We start from the raw sequence: 26,831 nt of genomic DNA on the forward strand, positions 1-26,831 counted from the left end.
CTGGAGAATGATTATGTTACCTTGGTCAACTGTTCGCAAGAAGAAGAAAGAGTAAATGCGAAATGAGTATGTGAAGGAAAGTTATTCTATGGTAAACTCTTATAGTAAGTTAAGGAGAATTTGAATTTAGACCACTCATGAATTACTTAATTTGAAATCATTCTCACCATGTCGATCAAATGCCATACTTAATGGAGACAATAAGGATGATTTCTCGATTGTCTCTGGAGTCCTGTGTAATTTCTTTCTCAATATTGCAGGAATGGTTCCATTCTGCAATGCATAAACGTCTCTGGAAGATAAAAATAAAATGAAACTCGAAGGAAATAACAACGGAGAAGAATAGTTCAACTATTATTATTCTTAGTAGTCAAGTTTATATACAGTCTGTATAAAAAGTGTACTCAACTTTGGTAGCTCCTAATTAAAAAGTCGTTAACTATACAACTTTGAAATCTATTTCATGATGAACAGTAACTTGTTTTCAGTCCAATGATACCCTATGTTCAAAATTCTTTTGCCACTCGTAACTGAGCACCAGGGTCTTTTAAAAAATATCACCTTGTACCAAGTGTGGGCTGATGAAACGAATGTAAGTCAGGCCATATACATGTGTTTCTTTGGTCTTAAATCCTTCTAAAAATTAAAGTATGCCCATTGCTTCAGTGCTTCATTGTTTAACATCATGCATTGTATCTAGGCTTTTACAGAACCTTGTTGCAATCCTTTGGATAACCTGTAATTATTTTGAACAGCCTGTTCACTTCTTGTCTGGTGATATCTAAGTTCTCTCTGCTTGCCCATAATGTGTTTATATCTCGAATAACGAATAAAAAAAAAGGTTACTACACCAACATGCAATAAAGAACAAATATGATCCGTATAAGAAATATTATGACAGTAGACTTTCATTAAAAAAAGATATCCAAAATAAACTTTAACCATTTTGTATCATCCAGTGAGAAGGGTTACCTTAAAAAGGGGATGTAAATGAAGTCAAGATATTAATCATCAACACCAAGAGAATTTCATAAATTTTGCTTGTATTAACTTGAGTTTGAGTTGATATTAACATCTTTTCTTTTCAGCTGCCTAATAGTGCATGTAAATAAGTGAGCAATTGTTTTAGGAATGAGATACCACACACATAGTGGCTTTTGACCAACATTCATTGCTTCAGCCCAAACTTGGTACAAGAGGATTTTGACAATTCTTTTTGGAAAGCAATATGTATCATAAGATAGGGTATAGTTACTTTTTACCATAACATATAATGCACGATCACCTGGGTTATAACTAATATAAGAAGCTAATAAAGTTGGGAGGACGTTTTTTGATACGCACTGTATACTAATCGAAAACTAAAATCTGTACTTTTTATAAAGCATAGTCGTAGCCCCTAAAGGAAGGTCTACGTGATCAGTTCATATATTTCAAACCCTGTAAAACTATGACCATCTTGATATACAGACAGATGATTAAAATAATCCCCATATGCAGAGCAGCATCATCATGACATTTACATAGTGTACAATACAACGTGTCGTTATGGATTTTGATGACCAAATAAACAACAAATATTAGATTAAAGGTTTTTCGTTTGTTTACAACAATGACATCACAGAAACAACATATTACGTGTTCGGATGTAGGCATATAGACGTCAGATGACCTGTGGTACTAAAGCCGCTCCTTCCTATGAACGCTGAGTTGTAGCCTTCCTCTAATGTTATACCAGTCTGAGATTCGATGTACGCCAGGAATTTAGACTGGGTATGAATTGTTAGATCTAGAATGGAATTATACAAATAATCAAAAGAAATTACAATTCACATAACATTGAGGAAGTGCGTGAAAGGCTACAGACGAATAAAATGATGGGGCATGTAATTAGAAAAATTCATTAAAAAAAACAATTCAGTAATGAATAAATATATAATCCAAGAAGCCGGGGAGGGAGATCGTGGTAGCTTCGACAGTATGAAAACATACACTTTTAAGAAAATAAAATAACACATATTTATATATAAACAGTGCGTCCCAGATAAAACGAAACCCAGAATTATCGATGTTTTATCATAACTTAATCACAATTATAATTAATAAATGACACATATTTGGAAGGCTTAGATCCTCCTCTTTCATTTGATGCAACTCATAATCATGCATATTTCACGCACGAGTGATTAAAATCAATTTTAAGAGAGGAAAACAAAAAGTCATTTGGCGGACGATATCTGAATTTCTAACAGAAAAACACATTTCTAGAAAGTTGAGTTTCTGCCCTTTCATATGACACCTCAATCAGGAAAAATGAGTTAGGAATAAAAAAGTTCTGTTTGTTTAAAGTAGAGCTTGCATTTTCATAAATTTATTAAACGAATTCGTTTTCACTGGCTACCTGCCGTATCAACAAACGAAATTTACAAAAGACCTAACTCCATTTCGTTGACAATCAGCCGTAGACGAAAGACTTCATGCATGGCGGATTGTCAACGAAACGGAGTTAAGTCTTTTGTCAATTCTGATTTTTGCTACGGCGGGCAGCCAGTGAAAACGAATTTGTTTGCTAAAATAAGGGCTACTTTAAACAAACAGAACTTTGTCATTCCTTGCTCATTTTTCCTGATTGAGGTGTCACATGAAAGGGCAGAAACCCAACTTTCTAGAAATGTGATTTTCCCTTTGAAATTCAGATACCGCCCGCCAAACGCTTTGCAGTTGATGGAAGGTTATTTTATTCTGAAGGCAACAAAACAGCCCCGCCCACACTATATAAAAAAGGCTTGTCTTCAACGGACGCCCTTGTACAATACAGTCTTTGTGGTCCTATGAGGGATAAAACGTAATATATTAACATTAACATACAGCAAAATTCAAAGGTATGAATACATACAATTCAGTTATATAGACCATTAATCTGTGTAAAATCGTAAAACATCGTACCACCAATAAAATTAACAAGTGCGAGTTTAGGATTTCACTTCGTGTAAATGCACATACGCCACTCAAATACTATAAAAAGGATCGCATTGCAAGAACCCATTACACACTTAAATTCTGCCAATATCCATAGGGACATCAATAATTGTTTAACAAGCATATAAGTAGGATACATGTTCATATATATAACAATAAATAAATGTAACATTTATGAGGATAATCGAATGATTAATTCACATGTAACTCAATTGCCCACTATGCACGTGCACCACTTGTGACTTCTCTGCAGTAATGTCTTCTCCAGTAATGTGAAAGCTGTCACCTCCTGCAACCGAATCCAAGCCAAGGTCATTGTCCAGCGTGCACTCAAGCCATTGCAAGAGAGGCCTGAGTGTACACTGAACAATAGCCTGCAACAAACCCAGGTCCAGCCACAGGAGGCAACAATCTCACATTACTACATATACATCATAATGAGTTGTAACAAATGAAAAAGGAGGATCTAAGCTGTCCAGATATGTGTCATTTATTAAATATAAATGTGATTAAGTTATGATGAAACAATATTCTCGGTTTCGTTTTTTCTGGGACGCACTGTATATAGGCCTATGCAGGATTGACTGTTATGGTAAACGTGCTATCACCAGATGATTGTTCGCTGTGTTAAATCAACAGGAGCAATAATCAAGTAATATTTCTTCAACCTCTTCCTGAAATGTAAATCACAGATCTAGTTTAATTCGTTAGAAGTAATATCCAACCACGTCAAAATCCTTACCCGAAATGGTCATTCCTTGTTCAGTGTGACCAGAACCGTTCCGGAATGCACGATTAAGAGAGCCGTTTTCGGCGTCAACCCAAAATATGAGGTCCTCCTCTGGGCTATAGGCCACAGCTACAGGACGATGTACATTCGAGATTGGTAGCGGGCGGAAATCTAAGGAATCTGCACTGCTTTCGAAGATAGCCCCAGCTTCCTCATCACACACAAAAATCATAGGTGCATATTTCGATTCTGTTTAGTATAAAAAGTGAGAGAGACCTTCAAATATTTCCAACTACCTATCAAAGTCGTTAAAGTTTTGATTAATAATTTCCAACGTACTGCACATAAAAAAGAAAAATATAGAAGCTGAAACCCAGACTTGTGCATGGCTCTAAGAAACGTTTACGTGTAAAGTCCAATATTTTATTTTCACGAACACTAAGTATTAAACACTTGAACACTCCCGATCTCTCAATGCCACGATAAATGACTAGATGGAAATTGTGATTCCGAAGAATCCTACAGCTTCCTACCAAAGTGAGAAAGACACATATAGAGAGGGATTCTGCACAGGGCCTATTATATTATTAAATATAGGTTCCTTAGACAATTATGGACCCCCATAAAAAAAATTGAAAGAAAGAAAATAAAAGAATTAAAGAGAGAAGAGTGAATTAAACTTTATCTTTCTTGCCCTACGTCATGCCCAATGCCTTGACCAACACTTTATTTCAATAAACATTATACAGATTGCATATGACATTTAATACATCGCATCACTTTAGTTTATTTGTACTTACTCGAAGATCAATGACTAAGAAGCAAGGGAAAGGAGGATATGAGGGAGCCTGAGGAAAATGCAGATTATTGGTTGTAGGCTCCAGAGGTTCTACAAGTTTGTAAATCTAACAGAGTTGTGGGAATCAACAAGAAACAAGGTATAGAAGTGATAGTAAGCTATTGGCCTACCTGAATTACATTTAGATCCACTGAATCCCTCAGGACAGATGCATATGGAGCCTCTTTCAGACGGAGCACATGTCCCTCCGTTCACGCATCTGTTAGTACATGCATCTGCGACAAAAGACAGAAACTGGTAAGAAAAAATATCTTTTCTCCGGAGATCCGACATATAATTTTTGCCCTGGTAACCCTTGTCAAAATTACAGTGTTAGGTTAAGTGTAACGATAGGGTTACGTGTAACAATTGGGTTTTAGGTTAGGGTTAAAATTTAGTCCAAAGTTGAAATAAGGACTTCGGTTAGGGTAAAAATTTACCGCTCATGACTTACCGTAAGAGCCTGTGTCATACTACCATTTTCCAAGATCAAAACAAAATCATATTTTAAATATCATCCTGGTATAGCACACGACATCTTTATGACATTCTCTATTAATATGACGAAGATAACAATCCGATTTTTTTCTTCATCAACGTTTGTAATATTGAGTAGGATCATATTGGGATAACAAAACATCGGGCTTATATTGGCAACATTATTGCTTCGAGCATGAAGATTTGAAACCCCAAATATTTCACATTAAAATTTATGTCTATTATTAAAGAAAAATCATATTTTGAGTATCATTTGGGCTCACCATATTCCAACATTATAACGTATATCATAAAGATATGATAAATACGCTATTTTGCATATCAACAGTTTTCATGTCTACCAAAAGCTATTCGTCCTTTACGTCTGTAGTGGCGGGTGTTTTAGATATAGATCACCATGTAAAACAAAACATTTTTCTTGTAAACGATGTATTCTTCACCAATGCTACTTGAGGTAGCTAATATTACATGTAGGTTGTGCATCATTCTCCCTTCCCCCTGAAATCACGCCATTTACATGCACCTCACTCTCATTTACCTTCTCAGAATCTATCTCTCGTGCTTTTATGTTCTGTTGCCGTTATGAATACATGGGGTATTAACAAGGATTAGGTTTAAATATTAAATATAACACGATGGCAAAGCCTTTCGAGAAATCTACTTGAGGGGTCTTTCAATCCCATAAGGCATATCTCATGTAAATCATGTCAAACGTTACGTTATTATTATTGTAATTTTTGCACATATCGATAGGTGATAGAAAAAGCTATTGACATTTATAAAATGATTTTGTGAATGTCTTTATTGATCATCTTATTATGAAATAATCTTCTTACTATGAAATCATGTTGACACAGTACAATGTCTCTTAAAGGCAAACACGTCGGCTATTTAAGTATTTACCAATCTATAACAGTTCAAGCGAATGAAAAAAGATTGTGCTGCTTCTTTTATACTTACCAATTTCACATCTTGACCCAAGGAATCCAAAAGGGCAAGAACATTTTACAGATGTCAAACTTCTCACACAGCTACCGTTATTAAGACATCTATTTGCGCATACATCTGTATTGGAGAGTTATTAAGAATTTAAGGAGAAAAAAAAGAGAAGAAAAAATATAATAAAAATAAAACATAATAAATGAGAGTAACATGTAATAAAATATCATGATCATGATCATAAAATATTTCATAAAAATAGGTCATATTCAAAAGATAGAGAAACTAAACAGGGGTAAGGTTACGTATAAAACTACGACAAATGCCGCCAATAAAAGTCATGGGGGAAACGACGACTTAATCATGCTTTACATAAATCATGCTGCATTCTAAAAAAGTCCTTTTCAAAAGGAATATAACACATATCGGTTTTAGGTGCCAATTTATTTTCTTGAAAAATACCGCGTAACGGTCCAATTGCTGTTGTTTATTGTTATTATTTCAGTAAATAATGATATCATACGTTTCCTGCTTCATATTTTCTGCATTTTAAGAGTTCTTATCTTTGGTTTGCATAGCTGTGACAATGCACTACACATCGGTTACATTGGCAGTTAGAGCAGGATTGAGGTTTATCATATAGTCAGAAAGGTCAAATGTTCTCGTCTAATTCCACGGAGTCACATATCAATTCAAAGCTGACAATCTTCTCTTTTAGAATAAGACATTCCATTACGAAAGCGGCTTCGAGAAGAGCCATTTCGGAAATGGACATTATATTGAGACTATTTTGTCGAATTAAAATTGTAGAAAATAGTAATAATAATAAGCTTACCTATATAAATGTGAACTTCAACCGGCAGACTGAATAAAGAGGGCAACGTTTTAACCTCCCCTGAAGAAGAATCAACAAATATGACTAATCCGCTGTTGATATCACTAAAGTAGACGTCATCATAATGGAGAGCAAGGCCAAAAGGGAATAAATTAAGTGTTGAACCTGCTGTGACGGAGAGCAGAATTATCCGATCGGTGCTGTTATCGGGATCCATAGACTCTATTTTGTCTAAAGAGTCGTCTGCCCAGTATAGGCGTTGCTCTGTGAAAGAGGGTAAACACAAATTGCGCTAGCATACGCCATTACCTTAAGGCCCTTTTACACTTTCACGGATCGCATCACGGATCATCCCGGATCTTAATCCGGGGTGTTCCGGCGATTTCTTCTCGATGCCGGTGTGGATACGTTCCGAACTGGGTGTATACACGGGCAAGTACGGTGTCTCCACGGACAGACAAGGTAGCAACGCGGACCACGCCGGAAACGCATACGGAGCTAACACGGATTTCAAGGAAGAGCACGAAGGCTACTGGGTACTTTTACGGTCCTTACACGGAGGTGTACGTTGTCTATTGGGATATCTCCGGAATGTTGACGGGTGACTTGAGCTTGTAGGCGCTCATTTGATCATTTATCTTCTCGGCAAAATATACGGAATTTCAAACCCGGATGAAACCGGTGTTAATACGGACCTCCCGGTGTCTACACGGAATGTCCCGGATGTATTCGGCGGCTACACGGAGGTACACGGTGCCTACAGGGAAGAGGACGCATTGTTTTTCATCCGTGAACTCTGGGATGAAAAATTAAGCAAGCTTAATTTTTTCCCCGGATATGCCGGTACGCCAAGGATCACGCCGGATGCCTCCCCGGTGTATACACGGTAATGCCGGAGATAACACGGATGATCCCGGAGCGACGATCCGGGATGGTCCGTGATGCGATCCGTGAAAGTGTAAAAGGGCCTTTAGAATGACATGCAAAAGTTTTTATTTTCATTTCCCTCATTTCACGCGAAAGTCATCATGTAGGGCCACATGAAAGTAAATACGACCGACGTTCCCCAATGCTAAGTTGCAACAAATCAAACGACAATAACCGCTCTGTGGCAGGAAATTGTAAAACATTTATGGTTATACAACTCTCTCGTCAACGAACCGATAGAAGCAAACAATTTTGTTTTGGCCGATTTTTACATTTTTATCATAATCCGTAATGCGATCACGACTCATACTCACACACGCACTCACACACACACACACACACATGAAGGTTATATAAACAAAATCTGGTCACGCAATTCTGAAAAGTAAACTACATTACAGGTGGATTAACATAACTGTGACAATAACAGTAAAACTATCAAAGTACACTTAAGATATTACCAGGTTTTGACATCCGTTTATAGGGTGGTCTCTGCATTTTCGTAATGACACTTTCACCCCCAAAAAAAAAGAACTAAAGATAGTAAAGATACAAGCATGCAAGCTGAATTTGCGTTTGACAAATTATTCACTCAGGCCAACTGTCTTGGTACCAGAGTAGCGTACTAATTTTGAAAATAAAAGTAAAACATTTACCTTGGAAATTGAAGGCTATGCCACTTGGCGATGCGATATCTGTGTCGATGAGAACAACGTCATTAGTCCCATCAGTGTTCACGCTTCTGATAGCAGGTGAAGACAGACGCGTTGTAATATAAAGCTTTCTAGTAAAATTGATGTAGATAGAAATTGATGTGAATGATAAAACTAATAATGCTCATTTGTGTTAGTAGTAGCTCTATACAGAGCGAATTTATTTTCCATTTCTTTTCACATGATATAAACAATAACAAACAATAATAAACGCAATAATATAACAGAAACAAGCATTGAAATATCTTTGACATTGTTTTTTTAGTCATTGTAATGCAAAATGATTTAATTACAAGAAATGAAGAAAAAAAAACGAACCTAGTTGAAAACAAAGCTTGTTAGATGAAGGCTCGCAGAATAATAATTATACTTCATACATTTATAACCTAATTTTGAAGAAAAAAATTACGGAATCAAAAAAAAAAAAAAAAAAAATTATGACAGACAATAGAAAAACAAACGATTAAACGAGACAAATAAAACAATCAGAAACAATAGCAGAATGACAAGATAATAATGATAAATGAAGAATATAAGAATGAGAATGAGAGAGTAAAAAACAGAAAAGGGGGAAAACATGCAGGAAGAGAAAAAGAAAACAGAGAGAGGGGGTAGAGGGAGACAGAGAAAGAGAGGGAGACAGAGAAAGAGACAGAAGGCGCATTTATACTGTCAAATACCTCATTTTGAAAAGTCGCGATGTTTCGCGCAGCCGTTTACACTTGTGCGGAAACATCACCGACTGAAAAGCTCAGTGATGTTTTGGCGTGTTTCAGTTGGTAATGCGCATGCGCGGCACTCCGATGCAAACACTTTCCTCTTTCTATCTTTCCTTGTTATTTTTTGTTTTTCCTTCTATCACCTTCTCTTATGTTATTCTTTATCACTTCATTCTATCACTTTCTCTTTCTGTGTTTCCTTATGTTATTCTTTATTATATTCCACATACTAAGAATCTTGCTCTACGATTGGTCAAAAGTAAATAACGTGATGAAAGATAATTCGCCCATTATTGATGGGAGAAGCAAAAAGTTCGTTACACTGTGTAGATAGTACTACTATCTACACAGTGCAACACACTTTCACTGAAGATAGAGGTACTATCTATAAAGGGCAACGCACTTTCACTGAAGATTATCCAAAAGCGCACTAAAACAGGCGTAATTAAGCGCGCATTACCATTGAGCGCAATTAAAGAAAACACATGCGCGCACCGTACCCTCAAGGGGTTGGGTTAAACTTAAACTTTTTTGGTATGAATTTGGGCCTAGGTGTCTTTTATGTAAATGCATACACGTCCTTTTCTTTTTGTAGTTAAATTGTTATAGATGTGTAATATAAAGCGAATAATCACCTTTTTGTTTCAGGCGATGGCAAACTATCACTTCCTCGTCGATCAGCATGTATACGCTATCTTTCCTCAGCTTAGCTTCGGAAAGATAGCTACATCCAGATCGCCTCGGAAGTGATAGTATAGTATTAATGACTGCTTTGAGAGAAATAGTTGTTTTATTACGCTCAAGGGAAGGTTAGAATTGTGCTATTCCCCGAGGCTTGCCGAGGGGAATAGCCCAATTGTAACCTTCCCGAGAGCGTAATAAAACAACTATTTCTCGAATATTAAAGCAGTCATTAATACTTTTATATGCCGAAAAAAAATAGACTAAAAAATGAAAAATGAAAAATATTTATCATTTTGTCGAAGACGGGAGTCGAACCCTTGCGTGCAACAAGTGGTGTACCGAAAACCAACGCCTTAGACCACTCGGCTACGGCCCGCCTTCAACATGCTTGGCAGTTTTTTCCAATATATACATTAAAATGGATTGAAACCGGCTTCGCGTGTGATGAATGCTTCGCAAAAGCTCCATATACGGACTCTTCTTTTACTTTTGCAATGCATATTGGCACGAACTTAGATCAAGATCTATCGGCAGATGTTGTTTTTTGTTTTTGGAAGTTTATTTTCGTCTTCATGTCAACAATGCAAGATAAAATTGTCGGTAAGATCGATCGAGATTCAATTGTATTGAAATTACCGACCAATCCTTCGCACACATACGGCATCCTCCATCGCTCAAACCATTTTTTAACATGTAAACCTATGGGGTAACCATGGAGGCTGACCAACTGTTTTTAATAACCATGGTTATTAAAAATATTGAAATGTTTTATGCATGGTTACCGAGAATTTTACAGGAACAGTTGAAGTTTATGAATGCAATTCGACCAATCAGATGGCTGGATTTCTTAAGTGAGGTATATAATTTGTCCCATCACCTTCACCAACGGTAATTATTTGCTTATTTCTTCCTTTTATCACCTTCTCTTATGTTATTCTTTGTTTTTTAATCATTCTATCACTTTCTCTTTCTGTGTTTCCTCATGTTATTCTTTGTTTCTTCCTTCTATCACCTTCTCTTATGTTATTCTTTATCACTTCCTTCTATCACTTTCTCTTTCTGTGTTTCCTTATGTTATTCTTTATTTCTTCCTTTTATCACCTTCTCTTATGTTATTCTTTGTTTTTTATCATTCTATCACTCCCTCTTTCTGTGTTTCCTTATGTTATTCTTTGTTTCTTCCTTCTATCACCTTCTCTTATGTTATTCTTTGTTTATGTTATTCTTTGTTTCTTCCTTCTATCACCTTCTCTTATGTTATTCTTTGTTTTTTAATCATTCTATCACTTTCTCTTTCTGTCTTTTCTTATGTTATTCTTTGTTTCTTCCTTCTATCACTTTCTCTTTCTGTCTTTCCTTATGTTATTCTTTATTTCTTCCTTCTATCACTTTCTCTTTCTGTCTTTCCTTATGTTATTCTTTATTTCTTCCTTCTATCACTTTCTCTTTCTGTCTTTCCTTATGTTATTCTTTGTTTCTTCCTTCTATTACTTTCTCTTTCTGTCTATCCTTATGTTATTCTTTGTTTCTTCCTTCTATCACTTTCTCTTTCTGTCTATCCTTATGTTATTCTTAGTTTCTTCCTTCTGTCACCTTCTCTTATGTTATTCTTTGTATTAATCGTTCTATCATTGTCTTCAAAAGGACGACATCTAGCCCCGCTCCTCAAGTCACTTTACCTAACATCGCGATGTTACAACTGCGAGCGTTTATACTTGCCAAACACGCCAAAACACGCCAAAAGATCACACTTCGTTTTGGAATGTTTGGGGCTTGGCGTTTCTGCCGGTAAAGCGTAGTTGCCCTTGGTAACATCGCGGCCAGGCTCCGGTTTGGCATTTTTTGGCGTGTTTGGAAGACAGTGTAAAGAGAGGGGACTACTTATTCTGATTCGTTTGCAACAAAAAGTGCTTGAGGGCATTTCTTAAACCACTTATTAGGCGCATTTATACTGTCAAATACCTCATTTTGAAAAGTCGCGATGTTTCGTGCACCCGGTTACACTTGTGCTGAAACATCACCGACGGAGCTGTTCAGCGATGTTTTGGCGTGTTTCGGTTGGTAATGCGCATGTGCAGTCTTCCCGACCTTTGACCCCGGCCTGCTATAAGATTTTTAGCGCGCGCAATTTCCAGCTAGCGCTATAGCTAGCTAAATAGCGATACATCCCATGCGCATGCATGCGATATGTTTTGTTTATCTCGCGTGTAGTATTTGAGGCAAGAGTGGATAAGTTACGAAGTACGGACTACGGCTGCTGATTCAGTTTTCCCAAATTCAATCGAAATCTAGTAGTAAAAACGATATGGGAAGGTTAAGAAAATCATCGTTGTTAATTGTTAATTTCATGCTTTCACTCATTTCTCTGAAGCCCTTTTCCCCACGTTTGCAGGGACGCTTGGAAGTCTGGTGGAGGAGCTCTCCCTGCCTCCACATCGAAATCAAGAACTTCATCTCATCATCAGTCCAATGGGAATTGTTCACTTCAATATTAATTAATCTAACAAAACACTCAAATACTACTACTAGACAGATATGGCCAGACGGGAATAACGAAGATTGAATAAAGGATGAGTTAACGGAATTGGAACAAACGGAGCTGAATGAACGGATAACACGCGCGACGATGGAAATGCTATAAATATCACACGGGAAGAACGTGGTTTAAAAGAGCGCGGGTAACAATCCGGAAGTGCCGGAAGTCACGTGCCTAACATCGCGATGTTACAACTGCGAGCGGTTATACTTGCCAAACACGCCAAAACACGCCAAAACACGCCAAAAGATCACACTTCGTTTTGGAATGTTTGGGGCTTGGCATGTCTGCCGGTAAAGCGTAGTTGCCCTTGGTAACATCGCGGCCAGGCTCCGGTTTGGCATTTTTTGGCGTGTTTGGATGACAGTGTAACTGCCCCTAATGAGGGCTTTTCTTGTAATGTGTCAGGAAGGGCATTCCAATATTTTTGGCCAGTGAAAGTGAAAATCCTGCTGGAAAATTGCGTTCTTGGCTTTGGTAGGTGATAACATTTTGCTATTCTCGTGGGGGTAACTATGAAATTCAGTATTTTTGTTAAACATATTTGAGAGAACTTGTGGCAATTCATTTTTTTCTAGTGTATACATAAATATACCCAAGTTATAGGAAAATAAGTCATGAATCTTCAAAACATTATTTGCGTGAAAGAGTTCATTAGTTTGAGCGCAAAAAAAATTGGTGTGACAAATGATTCGCATTGCTTTCTTTTGCAATAGTAAAATTCTATTGAGTTGAGTATTTCCACAGGTGCCCCACGCAAGTATTCCATAATTCAAGTAAGGAAGTACTAAAGTTGAGTATAAATCAAGCAGTATACGAGATGGAAAAAACTATTTTACCTTTTTTACCTAGAGATGATTTTACAAACATTAACAACATGCAGCTTTCATGAAAGTTTATCATCTACTATTATTCCCAGGAACTTCGTAGAAGAGACTTTTTGTATGACAGTATTACCAAGTACAATATTTCCTGGTAAGTTATCAATAATATTACTAAAAAACATATATTTGATTTTTAGTAAATTCAATGACAATTTATTTGCCTTGATCCAGTCAGCAACTTCTCGTAATTGAGAGTTAACCGTTCTCAGTAAAATTTCTGGGTCTTTGTGAGAAAAGAAAATGTTAGGGTCGTCAGCAAACAAAAGAAAAGACAGGGTTGTTGAAGACATGTAAAAATCATTAATATAAACAATAACAAGTTACGGACCTAAAATAGAACCTTGAGGCACGCCACATTCAATGGTCTTTATAGAATAATGTGCATCGTCTATGAGAACGTATTGGTTTCTATTGTGGAGGTAGTTCTTGAACCACTCTAAGGGTAATCCTCTGATTCCGTAGTTAGAAGTTTGTAAGGAAGTATTTCGTGATTAATCGTATCAAACGCCTTAGAGAAGTCCAAGAAAACCCCAACCGTATGTTCGAAATTGTCAATAGAGCGAGCCACCTTATTTATTAGAGTCAAAAGGGCATGTGTTGTACTATGCTTTTCACGGAAGCTAGACTGTGCCTGATAGAAAATATTACTAGCACAAAAGAATTTTACAGTACGAGCATATACAATTTTTTCAAGAAATTTAGATAAGGATGTCAGCAAGGAAATAGGTCTGTAGTCTCCTAACTCTAAAGGATCTCCTTTCTTGGAGACAGGAACAACTTTTGCCAATTTCATCGATTGAGGCACCATCCCAGTTGTAAACGATAGATTGAAAATATAAACTAAAGGTTGGACAATATCAAGGGTTATTTTTTCAGGAGATAATTGCTTATTTCATCATGTCCAGAACTCCGCTTATTCTTTAATCCGTTAATTATATTTATAATTTCACTTTCAAGAACTGGCGTAAAATATATAGAAAGTGAATTTGAGGTTCCAAGAAAGTCAGTGAAATGCTTATTTGAGTCTGGTATTTTTTGAGCAAGGTTGAGACCAATATTTGAAAAATAATCATTAAAATATTCCGGGATTAGTTCGGTATCAATCTTTTTAATTGTGGAAGACTTGCTTTTCCCGTGTCTAACACTTTTGATAACCTTCCAAGTATTTTTTAGGTCATTTTTATATAGTTCAAACTGCTTACAAAAATATTTTTGTTTAGCTTTCCTCAAAGTAGTAACTAATATGTTCTTATATTCCGTATATTTTACCTTATCTTTATCCAATAGCTTAAATTTATACTTTGAATATAAATTGTTTTTTCGATTTATTGAACGTAAAAGAGCTTGCGTTACCCAGGGATTCCTAGGAGTCTTTGTGTAACTACGTTTTTTATTACTATCAAAAGCATCTTTTAAAATATCCATAAAAGTGTCTAAAGATTGATCAACATTATCAATTTGATATATCACTGGCCAGTCAGTAGTTCCGAGTATTTGTCCAAACCTAACAATATTTTCTTCAGAAAAATCACGTTTTTTAACTTCGACATTGGGATGCATCAGCGAAATTTTTTCAATTGGAAATTGATTAAAAATGGGGAAATGGTCTAAAGATTTCATACTAGATTATACCAGATTTGGGAGAAAAAAATTAGCATTTGTTAAAATATTATCAATAAGAGTAGCAGTGTTTTCTGTAACCCTCGTTGGCTTAGTTATAAGTGGTAGAAAACTAGCTGTAAGGAGGGTGTCGACAAAATTTTGGACAAATGTATCAGTGGCGTTGTTCAATAAATTTATGTTATAATCTCCTAAAAGGAAACAAGTTTTATTTAACATTAATGGATGCAGTAATAATTGTTACCCCCAAAAGCCTCATTAGCTTCAATCCTATTCTTCCTGTGGGCCCTGCATTTAATATTAAACAAGTGATTGACAGGTCCTTTTACACTTGGGTGGAGAGTGGCACATATGAATTAATGACAGCCAAAAGACGCCAGTGTCTGGCTGAGATTCGAACCATTGAATTAAGAGTCAAGTGAATGAACCACTATACCACGACACTTCTACAAATTAAATATTTGCGACGGATGCTTTGATGACAGCTGCTCAGTCGTCAGAATCCCACGTTAACTATATTTCCTTAACCGAACTTTAGCCCTGGACTGAAATAACCCTATCTCGTTCCCTATATCTACCAGTAATTTCAGATGCATCCTTAACCCTATCCCTACCTCTTTGCAGAAATTCAACCCTTTCGGAGGAGCATACGTCGAGTCAAAAATGAATATGATACAGTTGGAGGAGAGACTGATAAAATTGTATATTCATTTGTTTATATGAACAACGTTCCTGGTAGCATGCTATTAACAGGTAGTGGGTATTACAGAGAAATGCTGAGAAATATTTTGTTGGTATTCTTATTTGTCAGTTAGGAAGAACATCATAGTATCAATGTCCTGCGAAGAAAAGTATTGCTTGCTCTTTTTCTTGTGAAGAAATATGTGAAAAATTTGGATCAAATATGTATGTCATATAATAATAATAATAATAATAAAAACGTTACTTATAAAGCGCTTACCACCGAAGTCTCTAAGCGCATATGTGTATGTGTAGTTCTACATACCCATGTCCGTGTGCAATGCAAACAGATTTCAGCAAGATTGAGTAATAAGACAAAAATGATAATATTCCCAGACATAATTGGTAGTGTGCATCCATTCTTATGTACTTCATTATCAACCTTTCCCAGTTGCTTCCAGACAATTCCTTTCACAGTGTAATTACATGTCCAGTACTCAATCATATTTTTACTAATGCCTAAGTCACATTTGCCGCGGCGGCCGTGAGGTCTAAAATATCTATGGCCAATTTACAATTTACAATTTACAATTATAGGGCCCGGGTTTATAGGGTTTGATTTTTAGATATTGGTGGCTAGTTTTGCCGGCAATCGTTGGCCTCTACACTCCCCACTAAAAAAGGTCTAGCGACTGCCCTGACGGCAGCCGCAGGTTTTCTGTCTCCATAATTACAAAATACGCCGTGCGGTTACCCTAACTCCCTAAACTTCTCCAAATTGCTGAATTAAATAACTATCCGGGTACACAAGCTGTACGTACATTCACCGTCTGGGCATACCTTCTATTGTAGGAGATTGTGATACCACGTGGGACCATGAATACAGGATTCAGGATCTCAAGATTAGATCCGTCAAGATTGGCCCGGTAGAGGTTCCCGGAACCGGCTGACAACCAAAACACCTTGTCTTCCTCCAGATCTAGCACGATACCATGTGGAACTGTAGGCCAAAACAAAAGAACAGGACCCCCGTAACATTAACACTAAGGTTTGCGATCATTTGCAAATTCGAAACTACGCTTCTTATTGGTTGATAGCAGTCTTTTGAACAATATGTGTATGCAACGATGATTTTAATTGGCCTTTGCAGTTTTACGATTAATCCCATTTTTAATTTCAAGCTATAGTCACAACAACTAAAAGTAGCCTGCTCGGCGGCCGAGCGGTGAGTTTTGAGCCAATTTCGCCCGGACACCGCTTGTTTTTGGGGCATCGCTCGGTCGATGCTGAAGTTTTAGCGCGGAGTTAAAATTCGGGCGGCGCCTGCTCACTTTCACTCGCCGCCCAAAGTAAGCTCGGTGCACTTGCGATCGCCGCCCGGGCAGCGACCTAATCGAGCGTTCGCCGTCGAGCGATTGAGGTCAAAAATCAAAGCTGCTAGGTCAAGGGCTGCCAAGTAGTCGCCGCTGTGAGATTAGTCGGTCACTGGGCGGCGAGTCTAAAATTGGTCGGCAGCCTTTGACCTAGCGGCTTAGATTCTTGACCTAAATCGCTCGACGGCGAACGCTCGATTAGGTCGATGCCCGGGCGGCACCGAGCGTATTTTTGAGCCCCGCCGATCAGCGGCCGGCCGCCGGGCAATTTCTTTAAAATCAGCCAGTGGCCGATGGGAGATTGCTCGGGAATCGGTGGGTCATTAGTCGGTCAATGCCGGGACGCCGCCTGGAGAAGCTCCCCGATTTTGCCCAGTTTTGACCTAAAATCGACCGGCGACCGAAGGAAAATCGAAAGGACACTGCCCAGGCATCGCTTGGTTTCTACAGCCTGTTCGACTTCTCCAAAAATCGTTGGCGTTTATTATTTACAATTTCATAACTTTAGACTCGAACATTTGCTTCCAATATGTTCATTGAACCAAATCAATGACCCCATACCCAAACTTTGTAATACCTTTAAACGTGGTAAGTGCAGGGTTGGATTTGAGAGCTGGGTTGAGTGAATTCCAAAGTTTGGGTCCAGTATAAATGAATGTTTTTTTGTAAAGTAACTGTTTTCGTGCGAGGGGGATGAAAATGATTTGACTGCCTGGTTAGGTAGCTATGAATTTCCTGGTTTTTTAAAAACATTTGCGTTCATATTTTAGGAAGATCGTTTATCTCAAGTTGATACATAAAATTACCAAGATTGTACGAGTTTAAATCATATTTTGTCAGGGATTTGCTTTGGAGGAATAATGGGTTGGTGTGAGCACGATATCTTTTATTAAAAATATTTAGGTTAGATCTATTGCAGTTACCCCAGGCAAGAATACCATAGTTCAATTTAGATAAAATCAGAGTGCAGTACAATGAATGAAGGGTCTTCCAAGCCAAAAAATGCTTCAGTTTGTTAATAATACCAATGTTTCTAGATACTTTTTTGCAAAGGTATTGTGTTTGTGTTTTCCATGACAGTTGATCGTCGATCATGACACCCACAAATCTAGTTGATTCAACTTATTTATAACCAAATCATTCATAATGATATTTTCTGGAATCGTAGAAAGAGTATTACTGAACAGCATACAATTGGTTTTGTCTAGATTCAGAGATAGTCTATTGGCTCTAAACCATTTAGCTACATTGTTTAATTCGGTATTTACAATTTGTATTAGTTGATGTGGATCTTGATGAGAAAAGAATATATTTGAATCGTCCTCAAACAATATAAATGTTAATGTTTGCGATGATCTATAGAAGTCATTGACATAGATGATAAAGATAATTGGACCGAGGATCGAACACTGGGGCACCCCGCAACTGACTTCTCTTTCACAAGATTTGTGGTTATCAATTATAACAAATTGTTTTCTGTTCGAAAGATAACTCCTGAACAACTCCAACGCCTTCCCTCTTATACCATAATGGTATAATTTATGTAGAAGTATTGTGCGATCTATTGTATCGAAGGCCTTGGATAAGTCCAGGAATAAACCTATTGTGTGAGAATTATCATCATAATTATCAAGTATGTCAATACATGTTTAAAAACAACAACAACAACAAAACGCTTTATGTTGTATAGCTTCCTCTCGAGTTCAAGATATTAATAAACCTATAAAACAATATATCTTGACTAAAATCGACCGATTAGCTATTCCCGTTTGGAAATTATATATCACAACTACATATTCTGACATTTTCATGGTCGCATTTACCATCGTAAGGCCGTAGGAGCCGATGCCTAAATTCCAGCGGCGACCGAGCAGGCTACTAATCCGTCGGTCACCGCTCTCAGTTGTGACCATAGCTTAAAGGGGCCATGAATATGAACTAAAATAGGCATAATTGTCAATTGGACATGAGGACATACGCATACAATATTTACGGTGGTTAAACCATGTTTTAATATAATTCTCCTTTGTAAATACGGGCATACACAGTGCGTATATAGACAAAAGCATACCCAACTTTGGTAGCATCTAATTGAAAAGTTATAACCTATGTGACCGATACATGAAGGTACAGAGTAACGTTTTCCCTGTATAATGATATCAAATTCATAATTCTGCTGCTACGGATGACGGAGTAGCATGTTTTTCAAAAAGTGTTGTCGAAATGCTCGTCTACCAAGTTTGATGTGAAGCAGTGAATGTGGGTTAAAATGAACTATGTGTGTTTCATCTTATTCGAAAAAACAATTGCTGACTTATTTACATGGGCTATTGAAAAGAAAACGTATTAATATCAACTCGAACTCAAGGAAATGCTTATTACAACCAAACTTTATGATATTCTCTTCCTCAATCTTGATTACATTCGCATCCCTTGTTTACGGTAACCCTTTTCATTGAGTGATACAAAATGGACAAAGTTTATTTGGGATGATATTCTTTTTTAATGAAAGACTGGTGTCAATGTATATGATACTTATCATTATATGTTTTCTTTCGTACATTTGGGTTTAGTCACATCTGAGTTTTCATGCGTTATTCGCGATACTACAAGGGCTATTAACATGTTAAGGATCAACACCATTACAATTAAAATAATTTCATATATTTGCTAATTGTAAGTTAAAGCACAATGAAAGTTTCAAGTTTCAAGTTTATTTATTTCCACTTTATCACAAAAAATAACATGATTGAACATTATATACATAATGATAATCATAACTAATCATACAATATAAGAACATAATGTATCTGGTAATAGATATAACAAAAGATACATTCATAAGTATGATAATTACATTGAAAAGAGATAAATAAAGGGGGGGGGGGATCTACTAAAAAGCAAAGCTTGTATAATGTAGGTCCCAATTAATGCATTTAAGTATATAAATTAAATTAGGATATCTAAATAAACGTAATGTATTTACCAAAGCATATTATTAAACTAGGGTTATCTTAAAGGTAATACAAAGTTTTGGTATGGGGTCATGAATTTGGTTCAAATTAATATATTGGAAGCATATGCGTTCCTACAATCATCATTGATCGTTGTCGCGGTTGAAATCGAGTCTAAAGTTATGAAATTATAAATAATAAACTCTTTATGTTGTATAGCTCCCTCTCAGGGTAAATATATTAATTTAGCTATAAAACCATGTTTTTTTGACTAAAATCGACCGATTAGCTTTTCCCGTTTGGAAATTATATATCACAACTACATATTCTGAGATTTTCATGATCGCATCTACTATTGTACGGCCATGGGCGCTATTTGAAATTTATCAAAATTTACTGGGAGCACCGGTAAATTTTTATATTCAATTTTTCTCGAAAATAGAAGTGTTTTGGGGGCTAATTTTTTAAGCTGCTCATAATACATCCACAGGGACATCCAAATATATCAAAATTTTAAAGATTCACTATCCACCCAAGTTTCAAAATTTCCCAAAACTTTGTATTAACTTTACGGTGACGTATTTTGTTTTACTAAACATAGCGTTTACAGTTATGAAATATTGGAAAAGTTCTGAGCTTTCCTCAGCATAACCAAATGTACAGGCATTAAATAAAAGGATCAGTGCTTACTTTAGCACTTTTTGTGAGCAAAGAAAGAGTAATTGCAAGGAAACCGATTAATAAAAGAGAAAAGGTACGTAAGAAAAGATGATAAACGGGAATGGAAAGTAAGAAAAACACATTAACAAATCAGAAAAAACAAGGGATAGAAAGACAAAATGGGAATGTTGTGAACAAGCGGGAAAAAGGGGAAAAGGGAGAGAGCTAGAGGGGGAGGGGGGGGGGGGGTCAGAGATATCAGAGAAGTATTAGCATAGATATAAAGCCGTCTTTAACTGTTGGTAAATAGAAAGTATTTCCAGAGAGTGCGGTGAGTAATGAAAAAAGAAAGAAAGGCGTGTTTACGTATCATGGTTATGGTAGCTGTTCAACAGGGAATGCTTGAGTTTACGTTTAAAGATAATACAAAGTTTTGGGAAATTTTGAAGATTGGGTGGGTAGTGATTCTTTAAAATTTTGATATATTTGGATACCCCTGTGGATGTATTATAAGCACTAGACAATTTATCCCCTAAAACACTTCTGCTTTCGTGAAAAAATTGAATATAAATATTTACCAGTGCTCCCGGTAAATTTTGATAAATTTCAAATAGCTCCTACGGCCTTACAATGGTAAATGCGACCATGAAAATCTCAGAATATGTAGTTGTGATATATAATTTCCAAACGGGAATAGCTAATCGGTCGATTTTAGTCAAGATATATTGTTTTATAGGTTTATTAATATCTTGAACTCGAGAGGAAGCTATACAACATAAAGCGTTTATTATTTACAATTTCATAACTTTAGACTCGAACATTTGCTTCCAATATGTTCATTGAACCAAGTCAATGACTCCATACCCAAACTTTGTAATACCTTTAAACGTGGTAAGTGCAGGGTTCGATTTGAGAGCTGGGTTGAGTGAATTCCAAAGTTTGGGTCCAGTATAAATGAATGTTTTTTTTAAAGTAACTGTTTTCGTGCGAGGGGGATGAAAATTTATCTCAAGTTGATACATAAAATTACCAAGATTGTACGAGTTTAAATCATATTTTGTCAGGGATTTGCTTTGGAGGAATAATGGGTTGATGTGAGCACGATATCTTTTATTAAAAATATTTAGGTGAGATCTATTGCAGGTACCCCAGGGAAGAATACCATAGTTCAATTTAGATAAAATCAGAGTGCAGTACAATGAATGAAGGGTCTTCCAAGCGAAAAAAATGCTTCAGTTTGTTAATAATACCAATGTTTCTAGATACTTTTTTGCAAAGGTATTGTGTTTGTGTTTTCCATGACAGTTGATCGTCGATCATGACACCCACAAAATCTAGTTGATTCAACTTATTTATAACCAAATCATTCATAATGATATTTTCTGGTATTGTAGAAAGAGTATTACTGAACAGCATACAATTGGTTTTGTCTAGATTCAGAGATAGTCTATTGGCTCTAAACCATTTAGCTACGTTGTTTAATTCGGTATTTACAATTTGTATTAGTTGATGTGGATCTTGATGAGAAAAGAATATATTTGAATCGTCCTCAAACAATATAAATGTTAATGTTTGCGATGATCTATAGATGTCATTGACATAGATGATAAAGAGAATTGGACCGAGGATCGAACACTGGGGCACCCCGCAACTGACTTCTCTTTCACAAGATTTGTGGTTATCAATTATAACAAATTGTTTTCTGTTCGAAAGATAACTCCTAAACAACTCCAACGCCTTCCCTCTAATACCATAATGGTAGAATTTATGTAGAAGTATTGTGCGATCTATTGTATCGAAGGCCTTGGATAAGTCCAGGAATAAACCTATTGTGTGATAATTATCATCATAATTATCAAGTATGTCAATACATGTTTAAAAATTAAAAAAACAAAACGACAAAAACCTAAAAAATAATTTGAAAAACTATTAAATGACGGTCTACTTAATGGTTGACATACAGTGACGGACGTGAGCGCTGGGCAGTTACAATGAAAACAAATTAAGAAATGTTGGAATTTTAGAGAATACTTTGATTTTCAACAACACGAAACATATGGTAAGCATTTCAAAATTTTAGCTGTTCGTTTGATCATAATTAAAACTTGAGCCATTTCAAGTAAAAACAAATGAGGCCGTTTCCATTGAAAGGGAATGTTAATGAAGTTTTTATCTTTGAACCCCCCCCCCCACAAAAAAAATGTACAAAATCTATATAAAATATAAAACAAACGGAATAACAAACAACATCAAATTATACATGTTTGTTATCTACTACCTTCAGCTATCAGAATATGCTCGTTTTGACAAGTGGTGGATGTGACAACCATGGCAGTTAACAAAACAAAACCCAACGCCCGGCCGCCGAGCAGGCTACTTTTTTGGGTTGTGCCCATAGCTTTAGATTTAAATAAACAACATCAACGGAGGGTATTCTTACCGATTGTACCACTAGCAATAACTTCCTGAAATGATCCGTTGAGAGTAGATCGGTGGATGGTGTGCGTGTCTTGGTCACTCCAGTATATCATGTCGGAGCGATAGTCGTAATCAAGACCTATCGGTGCTTCGTTGATGGTCAGATTCAGGGGAGTAAGCGGTGATGCAAGGAAGGAGTCCCCGTCAGTCTCCGCCAAGAAGATCTGACCCAGTGCTCCATCGGCTACAAACAGTTTGTCGGCTAGATACAATAACAAAGATCTCGCATTGTATAAACAATTCTAATATTGAAATATTCCTTTTATATCAATGTTATAGTAATAATAATAATATTAATAATGATGATAATTACAATGATAATAATAATAATAATAATAGATCACATTTATAACGCGCCGAATACATTGTTAATTTATACTGGGCTATACAATAAAAAGTACCATAGCGCTTTCAATGTTAAAGAAAGAAAGAAAGAAGGAAGGAAATATTTATTAAAAAAATAGGATTGTTCGAATTGTGTCTGGTTTGTTATGTAAATTATATTCCTTATGAAGGAGCTGCATAGTTGACGGCTACAGTGAGTAGATTCACTTTTTGTAGATTCTATCAAATATTGTGCATGTTATCTGATTGTTGGGTGATTTGACGAAAAACATATGAAATAATTTCCTAATGCTTGTTTAAAAGTTGTTTACATGTAAGGCTCTAAAAAAAAAAATGAAATTTGACAGTTTATTTAGTAAATGTATTTATGATTTACGATTATGCTTTCCTTTTGTTTAAGACATGTGGGGGAGGGGGGGGGGGGGTCATTGTTCAAACAAGATTCCTTTTAAAAATGTATTTTACTTGCAAAACTATCACTGTTATTTTTGCTTCTCTCTCTCTCTAAAGGCATTGCATCTCTGCAATATAACTGAACTCTGTTTGTATGAATGTTTTATATTTTGTTAACCCATGTTAACTTAAATTTTGTAACCTTAATTATCAATATGTGCTTTTGAATTTTAAGCGAATAAAGAACATGAAATGAAATGAAATAAAACGAAATGCTCCGATTTTACAAAAATAAATAGCAAAGAAAAGCAAGAAACATCAACTAATGAATTGTAAGTTTAAGAGAAAAAGAAAAAGAAAAACAAGTAATTTTGCATTATGTACATGTACATGTTCATTGAAAAAAGGAGCTCTTGTTCACAGAATAACATAAGATAAGACAAAATAACAAAAACCTGTCGAGGTCGCTGTGTAACTGAATTCCTGCTACTTATGAAGCGATTGAAGGTACCTAGTTATCATGGAACTTATTTTTATTAAAAAGAAATAAAATGCTTAAAATAACGTCAAAATAAGTGCACTACAGAGTTGACTTCGAAGAAAAAATGGGTCTCCCTGGAAAAAAGAAAATCCTAATTTATGCGATAATTACTCAATAGATGCAAATATTTTTCTTTTTTTTGCTCATTTTTTAAAACATATTTTATACTTCATGGGATGTGTCATATTCTCTTCTTTCATATTACTCCAAAGATATGATAAACTAATTCACTTTTTTCCCAAAATAATACACATAACATGGATTTTTTAGATATACATTTCTTTTTAATACGAACAAAAATCCATGGAGCTCGAAATTGATCACACAGGTATGACTGTTGTCATCTATTTTCCTGTGTCATATATGAGCTTGATATAATTCTCCTCAGTGTATATTTACTGTTAACCGCAGATTGTGATAATAATTTTCGTCAGCATCATATCATCATTTGCCAGGTACTCAGCTATACCTTGGTAGAGAGTGGCAAGTGTGAATTAATGTCTTCAGAAAGTGCCGGACTTGAATTCGAACCCTCAACCCTTGCATTAAGAGTCAAGTGAATGAATTACTAAACTTTGACAACTCCATTAACAAACTTTGTTTATGTATTTGTCCATAATACTTACTGCTTATAACAGCATTCAACTGGAAAAGGAGGACCAGAAGTCCAAAGTAAAGGGCATTTCCTACAGATGAGCTTTCCATTGTCAGTCCTCAAGTGAAGTCCTAAACAGAAAACATTAGCATTATGACATCAATTGTCGCTTTTAGTTTTATTCAATGAATTCTTGATACGAGTCGTTTTCAAACCTCAATTATATTTCATCGATAAGAGTTGATACCTACATGCCTATAAACCTGTCAAAAGTTTGAAAATCAATTTTGATTAAGATTATCTTTATTTGTTGGATAATTGATCGTTTAAATACTTATGAGACTTTTTGAATGTGCAGTTTACTGATGAATATGGGTAAAGTCATGGGTAAAATGTTACACAATGAATTCATATTTTGAAACGGGCATCTATATACAAATGCTACAGTGCATTACTTTCTTAGATAAATTTCTGACATTAGAATAGTACGGGTTCAATGAAGAAATTGAAAACACATGCGATAACGTTAAGATAATTTGATAGGACAATTTGCTGTTTAACACCCTGGGACATGCTTAACTTTGAATTGTTCATACTCGTTAAAATGATATTAGTGATGAAAATAAATTGATAACAAATAATAACACACTGGCAATAACAATGTATTATTTGATGACGATAAAATGACTGTTTTCATTTAGAAAACATGATTTCCTGAATGGTTTTACTTGTTTGTGATCTATATACAGATTCAAATCTCATAATGTCAGATTGTAATTTAATATTCAAAATTGTTTGATAAAAGTCCTGACCTGTTATACATGATTCTTTGGACGTGATATTAATAATAATAATGATGATGATGATAATGATAATAATGATAATAAATATAATTAAACTTATACAATAACACTTATAATAACAATTATTATTATAACAATTGTAATAATTATATCAATAATGACAATAAGGATACTTATAATCATAATAATGACAATGGTAATGATAATAATGATAATAACAACAACAAAGCCGAGTTACTATATGATTGCAAGGCGCTCACGACGAAAACTACTCATAATTATGAGGCTACCGTAGATAAACAAGACACATTATTATTATCATCAACACCATCATTTTTGTTATGATTATTGTTATCATTATTACTATCACTATTATTTATTTATTGTAATCAATATAAATATGGCATCAGAACAACTGATCATCATCATGTTGTTTTTTGTGTCCTGGTATTATATGTATATTTTTGTTATACGCTCCCTCAAACAACAAATAAAAACATATTCTAAACCTCAAATCACATCTAAAGCTCATTTACCACGCATCGCTTAATTGCTAAGGTAACATACCACCAAACAACATTTAGGTTTCAAAGCACGTAAATTCAATATAGGTATAAACACATAAAAGGCATTTCTTTGCGGGAACACACGCTTGTAAGTCTTCCGAAGAACTAAAAACGTATTTGAAACAGTAGTCACCTATTGAGGATTTTTCTTACACAATTTAAAAATCGGCCCAAACAAAACCGTGTACCTACTTCTTATTATACATTATAAATGTATATGTATGCGGCATTGCTGCCTCCTAAGACTATTTCGAACATGTGATGCTATATCTCTATGAAATAATGAAGAAAAAAATGTTGTGAAAAAAGGAAATTATCCATGTATTACCTGCAAATCGTCGAAACTCTGGAGGTCCTTGATCGGCTAAAATCCTCACACTACCGTTTTTGGCAATGTTGAGGTAAATGCAATCTATTAATCAGTTTGAAGAGAATGCTTGTAAAACAGACAACATATTTATCTCCGTAGATATCTTCATACTCACTTCCTTCGGGTCCTTATACGAAAAGGTATAGCTACCACCGAAGCACCACAATAAC

General features: G+C 35.7%; 1 protein-coding gene across 1 annotated transcript; it reads right to left on the reverse strand.

Annotated features, from left to right (window-relative positions):
* Window positions 1-1,634: 1,634 nt before the first annotated feature.
* Window positions 1,635-26,831, reverse strand: LOC105446106 (low-density lipoprotein receptor-related protein 4-like). The gene is made up of 9 exons (XM_030995932.1): window positions 26,620-26,831; window positions 24,954-25,053; window positions 23,011-23,250; window positions 16,424-16,583; window positions 8,403-8,530; window positions 6,820-7,083; window positions 6,006-6,110; window positions 4,679-4,783; window positions 1,635-1,789 (listed from the first exon to the last, which is right to left on the reverse strand). The coding sequence occupies exons 2-9, from the start codon at window positions 25,030-25,032 to the stop codon at window positions 1,635-1,637; spliced, it is 1,236 nt and encodes a 411-aa protein (XP_030851792.1). The 5' UTR covers window positions 25,033-25,053; window positions 26,620-26,831.

This window comes from Strongylocentrotus purpuratus, unplaced genomic scaffold (genome assembly GCF_000002235.5).
Source record: "Strongylocentrotus purpuratus isolate Spur 01 unplaced genomic scaffold, Spur_5.0 spur5_scaffold_3, whole genome shotgun sequence".
NCBI classification, from domain to species: domain Eukaryota; kingdom Metazoa; phylum Echinodermata; class Echinoidea; order Camarodonta; family Strongylocentrotidae; genus Strongylocentrotus; species Strongylocentrotus purpuratus.